Source organism: Haemaphysalis longicornis, unplaced genomic scaffold, assembly GCF_048455015.1.
Source record: "Haemaphysalis longicornis isolate Haplotype H1 unplaced genomic scaffold, Haemaphysalis longicornis Haplotype H1 scaffold_1, whole genome shotgun sequence".
Taxonomy (NCBI): domain Eukaryota; kingdom Metazoa; phylum Arthropoda; class Arachnida; order Ixodida; family Ixodidae; genus Haemaphysalis; species Haemaphysalis longicornis.
The window spans coordinates 155,545,052-155,559,807 of NW_027526203.1; the positions used below are offsets into that span (position 1 = coordinate 155,545,052).

The 14,756-nt window shown below is 45.9% G+C and overlaps 1 protein-coding gene across 3 annotated transcripts in view; it reads right to left on the reverse strand.

Annotated features, from left to right (window-relative positions):
- Positions 1 to 14,756, reverse strand: part of LOC144138294 (uncharacterized) — a 90,070-nt gene that overhangs the window by 27,666 nt on the left and 47,648 nt on the right. Inside the window, exons 1-3 of one of the 3 annotated variants that reach the window (XM_077670501.1) lie at positions 12,318 to 13,662; positions 8,537 to 8,899; positions 8,216 to 8,435 (exon numbers count right to left, since the gene is read on the reverse strand). In XM_077670501.1, the coding sequence (XP_077526627.1) occupies positions 8,216 to 8,435; positions 8,537 to 8,865 (549 nt within the window). In that variant the 5' untranslated portion in view covers positions 8,866 to 8,899; positions 12,318 to 13,662. Of the gene's footprint in view, positions 1 to 8,215; positions 8,436 to 8,536; positions 8,900 to 12,317; positions 13,663 to 14,756 lie in introns of those variants that run through there. The other 2 variants (XM_077670518.1, XM_077670509.1) reach the window with 2 other exon arrangements.

Below are 14,756 nucleotides of genomic sequence, written 5' to 3' on the forward strand. Positions count from 1 at the left end.
AATTATCCGCACAACGTATTGGGCTCACACTTGGCTCAAAAATCCCCCGTTATGTGTTCTTCCACCTGAATGCATTTGATTGCCACCTTCACAAAGCTTTTCTGGGTACCTTTAAGGCCGCGCACCTTTTGTGACCCGGTGGAAAATACCAAGAGGAAACAGGCCGCGTTCTCACTAGGTGCGGTCTTCCAGTTGAGCATCTACGATGGCGCGGAGGGCATTCAGCTAAGTGCGCCTCGGCTCGTTCCTTGGCGCTGAATGGTCGAATACTCGGTCGGCCTGAGCAATGCTGGCAGGCTTATCTGGACGATTTCTTGAGCGAACAACATGAAAATAGCACCTCACGGCGGTTCCTAAAGTATCGATAATGCGCGATAACACACAACGTTGGAAGCAGTATACGCCTCGAGCTTCGAAATCGCTGCGCCGCCTGCCGCCGCTTCTTCACTGTGTGTACGGGATTAGCGCTGTGTGGCTGATAGGTGATCATACAGTGTTTTGGTTATCTTTCGCTTCTCTTTGCCTTTCCGCGCACTAAACAACTTGTTATGGTGACGTCTGTAAGCAAATAGCACGTTTGGTGCACTTTAAAAAACAGCTGCGTCTTGGTAAAGCGCCGGAACGCCAACAAGAGCTATCCGGAGAGCGTATTTCCAAACGCTTCGCTGCACAGAGCACCCATGCGACATGTGTGATGTCACTGCGTGCGCTATTCTTTTGAGCGCCTGCTAAAAGGTACGCACCGTTCGGTTTCTGTGGCCTCGATGTCGAGTACTGAGTACTGGCGCTGACGGCTTGAGTTCGATCCCCAGCAGGTCTATCTCTTGTTTTTTTTTTCCATTGCCTAATTTTCTTTTCTAAAGTTAATTTTTTTTTAAATAAAATCTACGCGTTGTTTTTGTTAATAATGGTGAACTGGCATGTTTTAAGTCGCTTTAGGCTGGGGGCGCAGGCAATGGCCATGTTGAATTACTGTTCTCCATCGCGAACAGAGATGTCACGTGGGTGTTCTGTGCTGTGAAGCGTTTGGAAATACGCGCATCCGGGGAGGCGGTTCTGCACGCTTCTTGGTCGCTCTTGCGGGTGTCGGCGACGGCAGCGGCATATCACCACTGTCCCCTTCAGACACGTCATGCACAAATAATTTCTGTTGTCGCCTCGTTTAGATCTGGTATTGGCACTGTAAGAGGTTGGTTCGTTTTGCAGCGCAGACAACAAATGCGGCTTTGCTTCAAATATGTACGTCGTACAAAAATATGTTTCGGGAATGTGATAACCCAATAGCTGACAATAAATTGTGCCTTTTATGGGAATATAAGCCACGCGAAAATGTTAAGTTCACTCAAAGGCTGTGCCTTGTTAAATATTTGTCCACTCACGCCTTATTGGCGGTGAGATCTTTGAGTGGCGCCCCCTGGCTCTGACGTCGGCTTAGGGATTCGCGCCGCTGTCGTCTGCTACACTCCGCTTGTGAGGGGCAACAGTGCCTGGGCTAGAAATCGCCCGCTTCGTTGCTGTAGTGCGTTAAAAAGCGTATTTCTAGCGACTCAGTTATTTTGCCAGCTTCTGACGCATCTGAATAATTTGAGGCTGTATCCCCCACAAGTTTGCAACACACGAAGAGATAGAGAACAACTTTCTTCAGAGTATCGGTCAGAAGATCGTGTGTAACTCGTCCTTTCTTGCTTATTCGCGAGGATCAGCGATCAGAGCTTCTCGATAAGTATTCAAAATGCGTAGGCTTCCCTGCAGTATTTTTGAGATGCTCCAATGAAGACTGAACAGTCTAATACTACGTACCAAGCAGCGGCCTCTACACGCTCATCGCACAGCAGGAAATAAAGCGGCTTTCTTCTGTTTCTTTCGTTGTTGTCTTTATCGGATTAATGTTTCTTGCTTTTTTTTCTTCCCAACGCATTAATTTTTCTGCGCCGTCACCAACTTCTTATTAGGAGATTTCGGGATGTTTGGGAGCCTCACAAAGGTCGTGTGGATATTTCCTTCATTTTGTATGGCATACATTCCCTTCTTCACAAATTAGCTTTCATTACGGCTGCGTGCAAGAAGGTGCGTATCCGCAGCGTGCTTTGTTTATTCACATGCAAATACAATGAGAAGGTTTGTGCTACGCCACCGCGATCGCGCCCTAAACAACGTGGTCCACAGTTATCGAAGGCGGCTTTTGTGCTCCGAATTTCTATCCTAATTATATCGTTATCATAACGAACTGACTCTCAACTCGAACAATGATGACATGATTACGGTGTTGAAGGCATGATATACTCGCTAACTAACGTAATAAATAGTATACCTGCATATATTACAAGACTCGAAATCGAAGAATTCCAAGTAGCTCTTTATTGCTTTTCAACCCTTCCAGGCGCAAAAGAACAAATCCTATTCTACTCGGAATGGTGTTCTATGATTTGAAGAAAATTACTTTTACTCTCTTCTCCTGGACTGAAGACCCGGACCACTAACCAGATCGATTTAATTGCTAAACAAAGTTTTCTCCTCCTCCTCTTGAGTGCAGTTTTCCTATAACGCATATCCGAATATCGGGAAGATATGGCTGTGCAAAATGTTCCGAAATATCCCTCCAGGTCTTAACAAACATATATGTGTTACTATAAATTTAACGAAGACGTGACTCGTTTTGCTCAATAAACCTCCATACTGGTTACATGCCTGGTATAGAATCAGCACGCGCGTATATACAGACTGGGTTATTTGGAACTCAACCTACAGTTTTTGCAGTCTATAGTGCATGTCGGCAAACTTTCATGCCTTGACAACGTAAAGTGATGTGACAAAACACGTTGGACCGTTCGGCAAGGTTGCAAAAACTGTTTTACCTTACATATGATCACCGGGAATCGTGATGCCTTCTGCCAAAGCCGACAGCCCTGAAGGCCTAGAATTTGTTTTGGTCTTCCATTTTCGCTGTTGTCGGTTATTAGCAGCTGACTGTTCCTTTGTTCGAATGCTAACATGAGCAGCTGACGCCTAGCTCCGACTCTTCGCGCTCCTCACAGGACCGGCTTCGCAAGGAATGGGGTGGCGCCGGCAATGTTTCTCCCGTAGCGGTATACAAAACTATACTTTAATTGATACCATGAGGTAGTGTATGCGATTTTAAGCCTATTATTATGATAAAAAGTTACCCACACGCCAATTCTGGTGCGGACAAGCATCCGACGTTGACCGAGCGCAAAGAAACAGCAGAGAGAGAGAGCCTCAGTGAAGCAGACGACAAATGCGAAAATCCCTAAGCTGACGTCACGGAGGCGCGCTTCGCAGCGCCGCCTGTGTTCGCGCTCACCGCCAATAGCAAGAACCAAGGTATAAGTTAATGAAACCAAGGAAAAATGAATGGTCTACAAGGCAGAAATAAATAAAATAGTCAAACGGGGATGAAAAAAAAAAACGTAGTGCAGCTTCGGAAATGCCAAGGACGTTTGTTTAAGCAAGGTAGTATTCACCAGACCAACTAGATGCGAAATGCGCTGATAGTTCGCAAGACATTGGGGGGAGGAGGAGGGGGACGCTGAACTATCGATGTTTGCAAATGCGGAGCAAAATAACGAACAAACGTTTTAGTAATCACTTTCAGTTTGTTTTTCGCCTTCAACGAACGGCTGATCACTCGGCGGGCGCATTTTTTGAAGAATACAGTGTAGGCAGTTCACAAGCGATACAAGGTGTCGTTGGAAGAGTTGATTGATTGATTGTAGGGTTTATTTGATTGATTGATTGTGGGGTTTTAACGCGCCGACGCAACGCAGGCGATGAGGCGCGCCGTAGTGGAGGGCTCCGGATTAATTTTGACCACCTGGGGATCTTTATCGTGCGCCGAAATCTCGTGCACACGGGCTCGTTGGAAGAGTGTGGTATCTGATAAGGTCCTCTGATTTCGCTTTATGCTAAATTCTGCAGTCTCCCTGTGTCATATGGCGATGTTTCTTAGAAGAGTTTAGTCGTGGACACGGATTACTCTCTGAGCCCGTCTCCGCGCTTCTCGTGGAGGATAAATGTAACAGATGAATCTTTGCGAGCGCTAACCTCGTGAAAAGACGACAAAGCATTAAATTGGTCGTTAAATTATCGTACTCCCGAGTATAATTTTGCATTATCCATAGTACTTCTTTCGTATAATGTTTGTGAAATTTATGCCGCATGGGCTTATATCTGATATGTGACATTGGCAAGCGTAACTTGCGGGCTGTCAGGTATGAGTGCTCCGATAGACTATGTAAGCGCACAAAGCCGATTTACTTCATAGTGTATGGCCGCAACATGACCATCGGATGAAACACTGCTTACGGAGACACTGATACTAAATTTCAGGGCAGCGGAATTGCAATCAGCTGTATGCATACGCTGGATTCGGGACGCCGGTGTGTGACACACAAATGGCGCTCATACAGACCGAATGCACCACACTAAGATCGCGTCATAAACGTTTATACTCTCGTAAACATGCACGATTGCACACAGAGTGCCTGCTCCACATTATTCTGTATTTCGAACGCGCGCAAACGGTAAATCGCAGTCTTGAACGAGACCAAAAATCAACGGCGACAGGGGGGAGCGGGCCGGTGACGCCCGCGGCTGCTTTCGAAACGGGCCGCTAGGGGGATTTCAGTGGCGCCCCTACTAAGGTCCCTGAAAGAACTAAGGTAGCGCCAACTGCTCCCTCCTTCTCCGCTACCCTCCTCTTTTTTTCTCTCCCCTCACCCGTGGCGCCGCCGTCCCTTTAACTCCGCGGCGGGGCCGCCATATTTGTTGGCCACTTGAGAGCAGACGCCCTCGCTACGCTTCAGGGCGCTCGCTGCAGTTTGCTCTTGTTTTCGCGCCGAAATCGCTCTGTGGTAGCATTTATAGGATTTCTAGAGCCCCGTTTTACCAACACGCACTGAGTGATAGTGTTTTGTTTTATATTTTTGTCTACAAGGGGATATTTGCGGGGCGGATGCCGCTGGCGCATACGCACAGCGCGGTTTTTGTTTACGTGTGCGGCATTCTGTAACACCTCAGGATAGCTCGTGAATGCGAAAGGATCGAGCGTGGACATTTCAAACTGCTCTGTTACGGTAGTTCCGTTCTTGCATTCGCGTGACTGTGGTCGTGCAATCACTGCACAGAGGTCTTGCGCACGGTTCGCGGCAGTATACAGTGCGCTTCATTCGCAAATGCCGTAGTTCGAGCGCTGCGCTGGCGTCCTTGCACTCGCCTTTCTTGCGATAATTGTGTATCCTCAGCGGCGTTCACTCTGCGCCCGCTTTTACTAACGAGCCTACCTTAATTCCGCGCAGTTTAGAGTGCTTTGCCGTTTTTGTAGAAATGTTTCCTTCACCTTCATGTCGTTATAGGCTGCTGTGAGTAGACTAAAAACATACACATGCTGTTGTGCGTGTGTGCACGTACAGCGACGTGAAAAGCCCCTGCTTCCCCGACTTCGCAGCCGGATACACTAAACTACACTCGCGGCCGTACGTTCATGTGCGAACCTAGTGAAAAACGCAGACTTGTAATTCTGGGAATACGCGCCAGAGAAGACTGCGATCAATCGATCGGGTAAACTGAAATTACAGATTTGTGGCCTCTTATTTCTCATACGAACCAGAGATCGAGTCCCTCTAGGTACAAATTATGTAACTAGTTACTGCAGTTAATTAATCCTGCAATACGTTTTTTTCACCGGGCGCGGTCGTTTACAGCAGTTATTAATGGAGGCGCCTGGACAGAATTGTTTTGTGGTGGGATATATTCTGGCAGATTTGTACATTGCACTAACACAGGGATACACCCGAAAGAAATTCGAAAGAGGACCAATGTCACGATGATTATCAAGAGAAAACAATAAATCACAAAAATGAATTGGTGCCAGCAAATAGATATTTTATTGGAACAAACGTCCGTAATGACGTCGTGCAGGTGGCTTGTGCTGCTGACGTGGCTTCCCGTGAGAAAAAATGTTGGGAGTGGCATTTGGGTTTAGTTTTTTTAACGCCAAGCTTCTCCAATATCCGTTGCTCAAATTGATCCGTGAAATAATCCTATTGAGAAGGGAAAAAAAATGTCGCCACCGAGTTTGAGATGCGCCACAAACACTTCGCAAATATAGGCAATAATGCATTGCAGAAGGGAGTTAGTGACTGCTCTACCGTAGCATGGTCAAATTCGTGTTCGCGCATCTGCTCAGTGCCGCGTCCGCTCAACTCGCTACACTAAACCCGTTTAGCAAGCGCTTTGCTGGACAAAAATATGTCTGCTGAAAATAATATAGTCGCCCAGTGTGTTTTGGTTCAAATCGCAATGACTGGATACGCTGCGCCATTGACTACTAAGATGAAGTAAGCGCGCACACTGCAAATGTACGGCATCACGTGTAATGCAAACGTAAGTCGTAATTAACGTTCCTCTGTGCATACACGGAAGAAAGGGCGTACAGCCGTTACGGTGCGAATATGCATTTGAAGTGCTCATTCAAAAGTGCGCGATTTTAATAAAGCGATAACAGAAATTGCGCATCAAACGTACGTCAACGGCGCGATCACTATATTAGCTGACCTTAAATTGTTTTACCTAGCCGCAATTTTTTTTTCTCGCAACAGCCTCAATTTGCGCCGCACCGACCAAGCCCATTTTACGCAGCAAATCACTCCGATGTCATAACAACGGGATTATAATACCACCCGCGTAGCTAACACACAAAACATGACTTCACGCCAAAAAGAGCGTACACGCACTCGGAACGCACAGATACATGGTCAAACGCAAGCTGCCGTCTGCCAAAACAAGCATGAATTCAGGTGAACAATTCTCGCGTCACGAAAACCTTACGACAACTGACTGAACATGCTACTTCGCTGATATTGATGCTGGAAGTTAAGCGCGCACATGACAAATACACGGCCTCTTACCCAAACCAAAGCTTACGACGGGACGAACTCGGCGCTGCGCGCAATGCCTACTCAGAACAAAGCGTGGACGACGGTCGCGAAGGGAATACGCATTTCTTCGTAAGTGACCGTTCAAGCTCGCGCAGAATTTAACAGAGCAAGAACAAGCATTCAGAAACTTACCTCGCAAAAGAGTGATGGTAGCGTCGGCCTGAAGTATGCCCGTTCAAATCTATGCAACCAAACTTTTCTCCTTTCTGCGTCGCGTTTCCCGGACGGAATAACGAAGTCTTGTGCCCTGCCTGACGATATTCGCGCTGCCTAAGGCACAACACATCGACACCGAGAAGCAACCTAAAACGACACCGGCGCGACATTTTTTCGAAACGAGCAGCTAATTCTTACTTTGCTATTAGCTGGCGCCTACGATAAAGCCGGTACTGAAGCACGGTGGCGACGGTGGCTCGGAAGCCAGCAATGGCGTCGCAGCGGCGGCGTTGCGCAATGTCCCAGCCGGCGAGGCATCGGCGAGGCGACCCGGCGGCGGAGCAAAAAAAACAAAACCACGTGACTTTTCCCTTGGCCAATGGCGCGCGGCGTTCGCCGGCGAAAAAGAAAATGGCAAAAAACGAAGTAAGAGAGGAGCGCGGGCGAGGGCGAAAGGCGGCGAGATCTAAAGATGGCGCTACCTTAGTAATTTTAGGGACCTTAGCCCCTACAGGCCGCGCTTGAGGCGTATACGTATTGCGATGAAACCGAAACCGAAACTGGTTTGAGCAACTCTGCAAAATAAACCACGAGAACTGCACCCCCACACATATGCCTGTTGCCAAATACCACTGAAGTTTTTCGTAAAGAAAAGATAGCCTTGACACGCACGCAAATGGGTATGCATGAGCATTAACATCTTACATATCGTTCGATCGCATAGCAAGAAGAGTTCGCGTCATTTCGCGTCGCTGCGGTAGTTGTTTGGGCCGCCGCAAACGTCGCATGATGTGTTTTCTTCTTTCAGGTTTTCCAAATAAATAGTGCTATGAAACGATGACAAGTACGTTTATTTGAGCCCCTCTACGTAATGCAAACACAAACAGAAGTTTGTAAAATTCACCTCAGTGTCCCTTCACTGTCAAAATCTGAAGCAGGGCTCGTCGGGGTTGAAGCAGCACTAAATGCACGTGGAAGGAAAAATCGAATAAATTTTTACGCTATTTTTCTATCATCTAATAACAACCGTGGAAGAGCATTGATCTAACATATCCGCGAAAAACTTCTGTTTAAAGAGCCTTTCACAAAATACGAGTACTTACGTTCATACATTTGAGAAACAACAAATCATCTAGTAGCTCCGATGAGATGTAGAGGTTGTGCGCGCCGATACCAGGTGCAGTGCCACAGAGCCATTGGAGCTGTGAGGGCTGCTTTGTCCTGCGTTTATTCTTGGCACCTCCCGCATGGAGTCTCAAATCGTGGTAGAGTATTAGCGCTGTAACGGCTGGGAACCAGTCCACCAAGTCATCGATACGGTCCCTGCGTTAGTTTGGAGCGGTGGTTAGAGGAAGCACTGTTGGAATGTAGATATATGGTGATAAAATTGAAAACAACACGAGGCCGTTTTAGTAGCAGCTTGCCTGTTGTGCACAATGATGAGCCTCTTGGTCCTCCCGCGCAGTGCCTTCCGGGAAGCAGCGAGAAATGTTGGCGTCGATCCTAGTTCTGGACAGCCGGCAAAAACCGCCACAGAAATGGACTGCTTTGCGAAAAAGTCCTGTAGTTTCATGAAGACCTCCCTATTCGCCGTAAGGAGCAAGCCACTAGAGTCGAGTGCAACCTCGGGTGGGGTATGCCCGGTGGAGAGCGGCTTCTCTAATTTGAGGACGACACTGTCTTGGAGATTGGCGAGTTCATCTGGGTCCCCGATGTCACGAATGGCCGCCATCATCGCTTCCTCGGAGCTCATTTTCTCTCCTCAGAAGGGTATGAAAGTAACTGGGCTGAGAAAAGGGAAAGACACAAAAATGTTGTAGTGCCTCCTGATCTTTTGCTCCAAACGTAGGTTATCTTCGTCTAACGAGAAAACATAAAGAAGTCGGAAAAAAAGGTTTTGTTGGGAGGAACGATAACGTTTCATGAGCATCACAAATTTCTCTTCTTAATGAAAGCCCTTTGCGAGTAATAGCGCTTTCAATGCAATGCGCCAAATGTTCAGGAGGAAGTGTTCACCTAATAGTGTCAAACAATGTGCATGACGTCGCCCCCGTTTTATTGCGTTTGTAACCGTTTTCGCGAATGGCGGAACGAACAACTTCGTCAGCTGGTAAGGGTTGTTGGCTACTAATAGCGCTCGTTGGCGATTACCAAAAAAAATCTGGACAGAAATCGTTCTGCTACATCTATTCTTTGCTTATCGTCTGTGAGCAGTGCGAGTAATCGTTCTGCTACATCTATTCTTTGCTTATCGTCTGTGAGCAGTGCGAGTAGGGCTGATTGTTTTTGCGAAGCGGCGAAAAATGTATCGGAAACAAAAGTTTCCGCATGAATCGACTCCACTTCTTACGCCATGGAAATGGAAGCAATTCCGGCTAAATCACTCCTTTCTTTCTTTATTACATTAAACAGAAAACGCATTCTTTTCAAAACACACTTGCACAGCTAGAGACGAACAAGTAGGATTAGATCAAAACCACACACACACAGACACATGCATATATCAGATGAACACACGCACACGCACGCACGCACACACGCACGCGCACGCGAACACGCGCACACACACGCACACACGCACACACGCACGCACGCAGCACCTGCAGCCCACATGCATTGGCCCCTACATGGTGTTCAGTTGCCATATCTTATAGCGTAATCGAGACACCTGCATTTTCAACTTTTTTTCCCTTCTATCTCTGCTTGTTCTTTTGTTGTCTCACGTGCAAAGCCCGACTTCTCTATACATACTCGCCCAGTAGCCATACAGTGGTGTGTGTGTGTGTGTGTGTGTGCGTGTGCGTGTGCGTGTGCGTGTGCGTGTGCGTGCGCGTGCGTGTGTGCGTGCGGGTGCATGCTTGTGTGCGTGTGCGTGCGCGCGCGCGTGCGCGTGTTTATAATGGGTGCGCGTGTGGGTGCGTGTGTGCGCGCGCGTGTGCGTGTGCGCGCGTGTGTGCGCGTGCGCGTGAATTATTACTCTCTCTCTCTCTCTCTTTCTCACCTACAACGTTTTGAACGATTATCCGATTTCTCAAAAAGTGCAATGCATAACCACTAAAACAATTTAGTTTCAGACAACACTCATCTACCGAACTTGCACTGCTACGACAAAAATAGAACATTCTTACCAACATCGAGAATAAACTGATAACGTTAGGATTATTTATGGACTTTTCTAGACCCTTTGACAGAATGAATCATCGTACTGTTCTTTTAGAACTTTCAGCATACGGAATCAGAAATAATATGTTTAATTTAATTTTCAATTATCTCAGTAAACGCGTGTAGTGTGTCACAATTGATAGTTTTCAATCTGCCTTCAAGCATGTTAAACCTGGGGTTCCTCAGGGAAGTTTGCTAGGTCCCCACTATTGAATATATATATTAATGATCTGATACAAATAGATAAAGAAGTTGAGTACGTAATATATGCAGACGGTACTAGCTTATTCTTAACTGGCCAGGATGCAAATAGCTTAGTGGGAAAGGGAATATAGTCTGAGCAAAACTACACACATGGTCTATCAGAAATACTCTTTCGGTCAACTCAAACAAGACAAAAGCCATATCCTCTAAAGCCAAAACACGACTTATGACTTCTCTCTCACTGGGGGCTAAGAAATACAAATAACTAAGGTAGTTCAATCTCAGGGCGTTTACTATACTGAGTTTATGCTGTGGGATGCTCGTATCGAGTACACGAAAACTAAACTCTCTCGTACAGTCTAAATACTTAGGCAATTGCAATAGATGCTGCCGGTAAAAACAAAGCTTCTTTCTTACTTTTCTATAGTTGAATCCAACATAAGATACTGTAACTTAATCTGGGGTAACACTACAGCTACCAACGGCAATAAAATTTCAGTGGTACAGAATGGTGCATTGAAAGCAATAGCAAATGTGCCAAAGATATCGTCTTCCGACCACTTGTATTCAAATGATCACATAGTTAAACTTATTTCGTTGTATGATTTTCTCCTACTTCAACTGTGCAAACCATTGTCCGAACGTCCAGCGACATTGCTTGAGGAAACGATTAATTTACAAAAAAAAAAAATACACACTGCCATCAAAGGTGTCATCCTGAGCACTGGTACTTGACTCTCCCTCGGACTAGTTACGGATTTCAAGCACTAAATTATGCTTTGCCTACTCTGCTCAATCGATATGGTCTACCCAACTCTTCTGATGGATGGTTCGCCGTCCTAACAGATAAAAACTTTCGTTTTCATAACAGAGGCTTTGAATGTACGTATTATTTTTTTGTCTTTTGTTGTTCACGATGTTCACTTGTCTTCTTGCTACACCTGCCTTTGCCATGTCTTTGATACTTTTTGCGTTGTATATATTTCTGTTGAATTCTTACGGATGAATTGTTTTTTTAGCGGCACGTGAGGTACATATAAATATTCATCTGCCTTTAAGTGCGTAACTTTGTTTGCACTGGAAACAGAAGTAGTGCTTTGATTCCTGCACCTGCTCTTGGTTATCCTTGCTGCCTATATAGCTCAGGGTGGGAGCATCGTCAAGCTTCTGCACGGCGGGTTTTTTGCCTCCTCCTCAACAGTGTTATTTACATGTCTGAAATAAGCGTGAAACTTGAAACTTGAGTACTCAAGGTGCCCCGTGCGGGGACAGTTCTAGGCACTGTGATAGGAATTAAAGAGATAGTAGCCATCTATAGTCCGAGCTCATAATTCCGCACTTCTTCCAAAGATGATACACAGGAAGCAAACTTACAAAGCCTTGAAGGTGGATAAAGGCAGTATCAATAATGGGGGAGGATAAATAGGGAGAATATAATGTATACAGCTACCGCCTGTTACGGAAACATTTAACCATCCCGCGATTAGGAGCACTAGATTTAGAAGAGGGGTATTTGATGGGGATATATTCGAATCGGTGGCGAGACAGAAGGCGTATCACCACGTTACGAATGAGGTGCTATCAGCAGAATGAATAAAGAAATCAAGGTTGCTTTGGTACCAGCTAAACGTGGACCTACGGCGATGAAATGGATGTGACAACCCCATTACACCAACCTCCTCAGAAAATTTAAAACTGCGTCAGAAGAAGGGCTATTGGCCCACTGAGGTAGTGTGACAAAGATGTTACTGAGCTGGACAAAATGCTAGCGAGCCCTACATTGCGAAAGAACCCTGCTGGCGGCCGTTAACTGCGAAGCAAACAATCGTAAAGTCTCACCTCAATGCATGGAAAAAGCTCGTCTCCGGGTGGCGTTAGGTGCTTTACTGAAAGCTACTTTGTGCTTCTTGTCTTGGAACACAAAGTGGAAAGCTTTCGGTGGTGCCGCTTATCTTCCCGCCAGTTCACGCGAACACCTTAAGCGTACTTGGTAGCGGTAGCGTGCCAAGGCTAATTAAACTAGATTGACCTTTATTTTTTATTCTGACAAGCGCATCGTCACTTGCGACACTCTCTTTAAAACACCTGTTTTTATCGTAAGTGCCGTACACTGGGTACCGTTCCGTTGCAATGAAGAATGCGAGTGGCACGGCTTAGTTGGTAGAGAAGAGAACACAAGAACAATGGGTAGACGCTGACAGAGGGTCCGCTCCTAAATAAGGCTGCTCTATTGACAGGCGCGTCATCCGCGACCGAAGTCGATACAGTCCCCATTTCACGCTGGCAATGTGCCAACCGACAACAATTAAAATACCGAGATTAGCGAACGTGCTGAGCACAAAAAAAGCTTGCCAATTTGGACATATTCACGTGCCGCACGATCCCCGTGGTGGGGATCAGTGAAGTATTACAACCAGGCCACGTTCCAATAGGCACTTCAGACGACGCCCAAGAGATTATCGCGGTTGCGTTCCATAGTCGCGCTATCTTAATTAAAAACGCGCCTACATGGGCAAATGACCTCGCTAAACATCCCTCCATTAGTGTTCGCAGCCCTCAGACGCACTCAGCAGGCGCATGTGCACAGGCGTTCCACATCAGAAAATGTTGGTTCTGTCTACATGTCCAGCACTGGAAGCGCATGTCCTTGGGGCGCGGCGTGTACCGTGTTCGCAGTAGATTCGATGCAGATTTAAGACGCCCCACATGCATGCTTGACCTGCTCGTCCAGGCTAGTGCATAATATTTTTTTGAACTGCGGCAGAAAAAAATTGAAGGTCATTCCGCCTGTGAAAGTGGACGACCAGCGGAGCTGTGTAGCATCTAGGAGGGTAAGGGGCGTACCCGTACTCATTGTCGTACACAGCGGCGGCACATCACCGTGCATGCGTGCGCGCACTTTGAACGTTGCCACGTAAGCTTTCTTAGTATTTGTTTGCCAATTCTTAACTAAGCCATTCTCAGTTCGACCCTAAGACGCCGATTTCAAACTATTTATACTTACACGATATTAATAACTGTCCTTCAGCTTGTTTTATTTCGTGGAACTTCGGACTTGGCGTATGGGGGAAGGACAGTTGCGTCGTATTTCGCCTTTATTATCTTTTTTGCCTATTCCGTTTTTTCGTTTGAAATTTCGGATAAATTAACTTCTTTTCTTTAAAGGGCACGCGAACAATACGCCAGAAATTTAGTATGACTACTAAAACTATTCAAGCTGTAGGAGATAAACAGGAAATTATGTATGACTACAAAAACTATTCAAGCCGTAGGAGATAGACACACTCATAACTGCTGCCCTAATGTTAGCTCATCAGCTGGGCGTCCTAAAGCCCAACTACTACGTCTCCAACTCTGCATTACTCATTTGCACCCCCCGAACATAACAGCAGGGCCGGTAACCGGCTATGTTAGCGATTATCTCCCAATCTTGCCTTTCATAGCGATAAGGCACGACAGGAACAAGAAGCCATCCGGGGAAGTTCTCTTATCACAACATATCGCCACACGTGCTCGAGCGCTTGCGCTCACTTATCAGTGAAAAGGGATTTTCTAAGAAAAGAAGGGGTGTGATAAAAAGATGAAAAACCATGGGTTCGCTATTTGGTATTTTGGTACTCTATAAAATAGAAACTTTAAAAAAATCACTCCCTTATCTCCCCAAAACGACATTTCAATCGGCTATTGTAACTCAGGGGATGCGTGAATTGAATTTTATTTCCTTTTTACGCAATGCTATCAATATCTCTTTGGCATTGTTACAGGAGTAGGCGTACGCCTTCAAAGGCACAGAAAAGATGCGCAGGTGCGCAGGTACAGCGCCAATATAATTGTAGTAATGCAAGGGCACATTCGGAGTATGCATAATCATAATTATACCAGTGAACATTCAGAGTATGCATAATAAAAGAGTACAGGTACCAAGATCCATGCGAGCAAAACAAAGTTGAAGCTTGTGAGGCATTTCACACATTAGTAACGTCTCACCGATTAAATACAACAGCAAATACAAATCAAGTTGCTGAACTTAGTACACTTTTTTCAGAAAGTTGTAGAAATTTCTCAATTGTTGGTAGCTGGGTAATGACAGGGTCTAGTGTATTCTATTCTTGAATGCGGCGTGTAAAAAAAGAATATCTAAAAGTATCGCTATTTAATTAGTACTCGTCTAATTCCCTGTCGGTCTAGTTTCGCGAATGGTCAAATAAGAATCAGGATTTATTCTGAACGATTTGTGGATTGCTTGATAAAGAAATGTCATCCCAAGAAGCTGTGCGC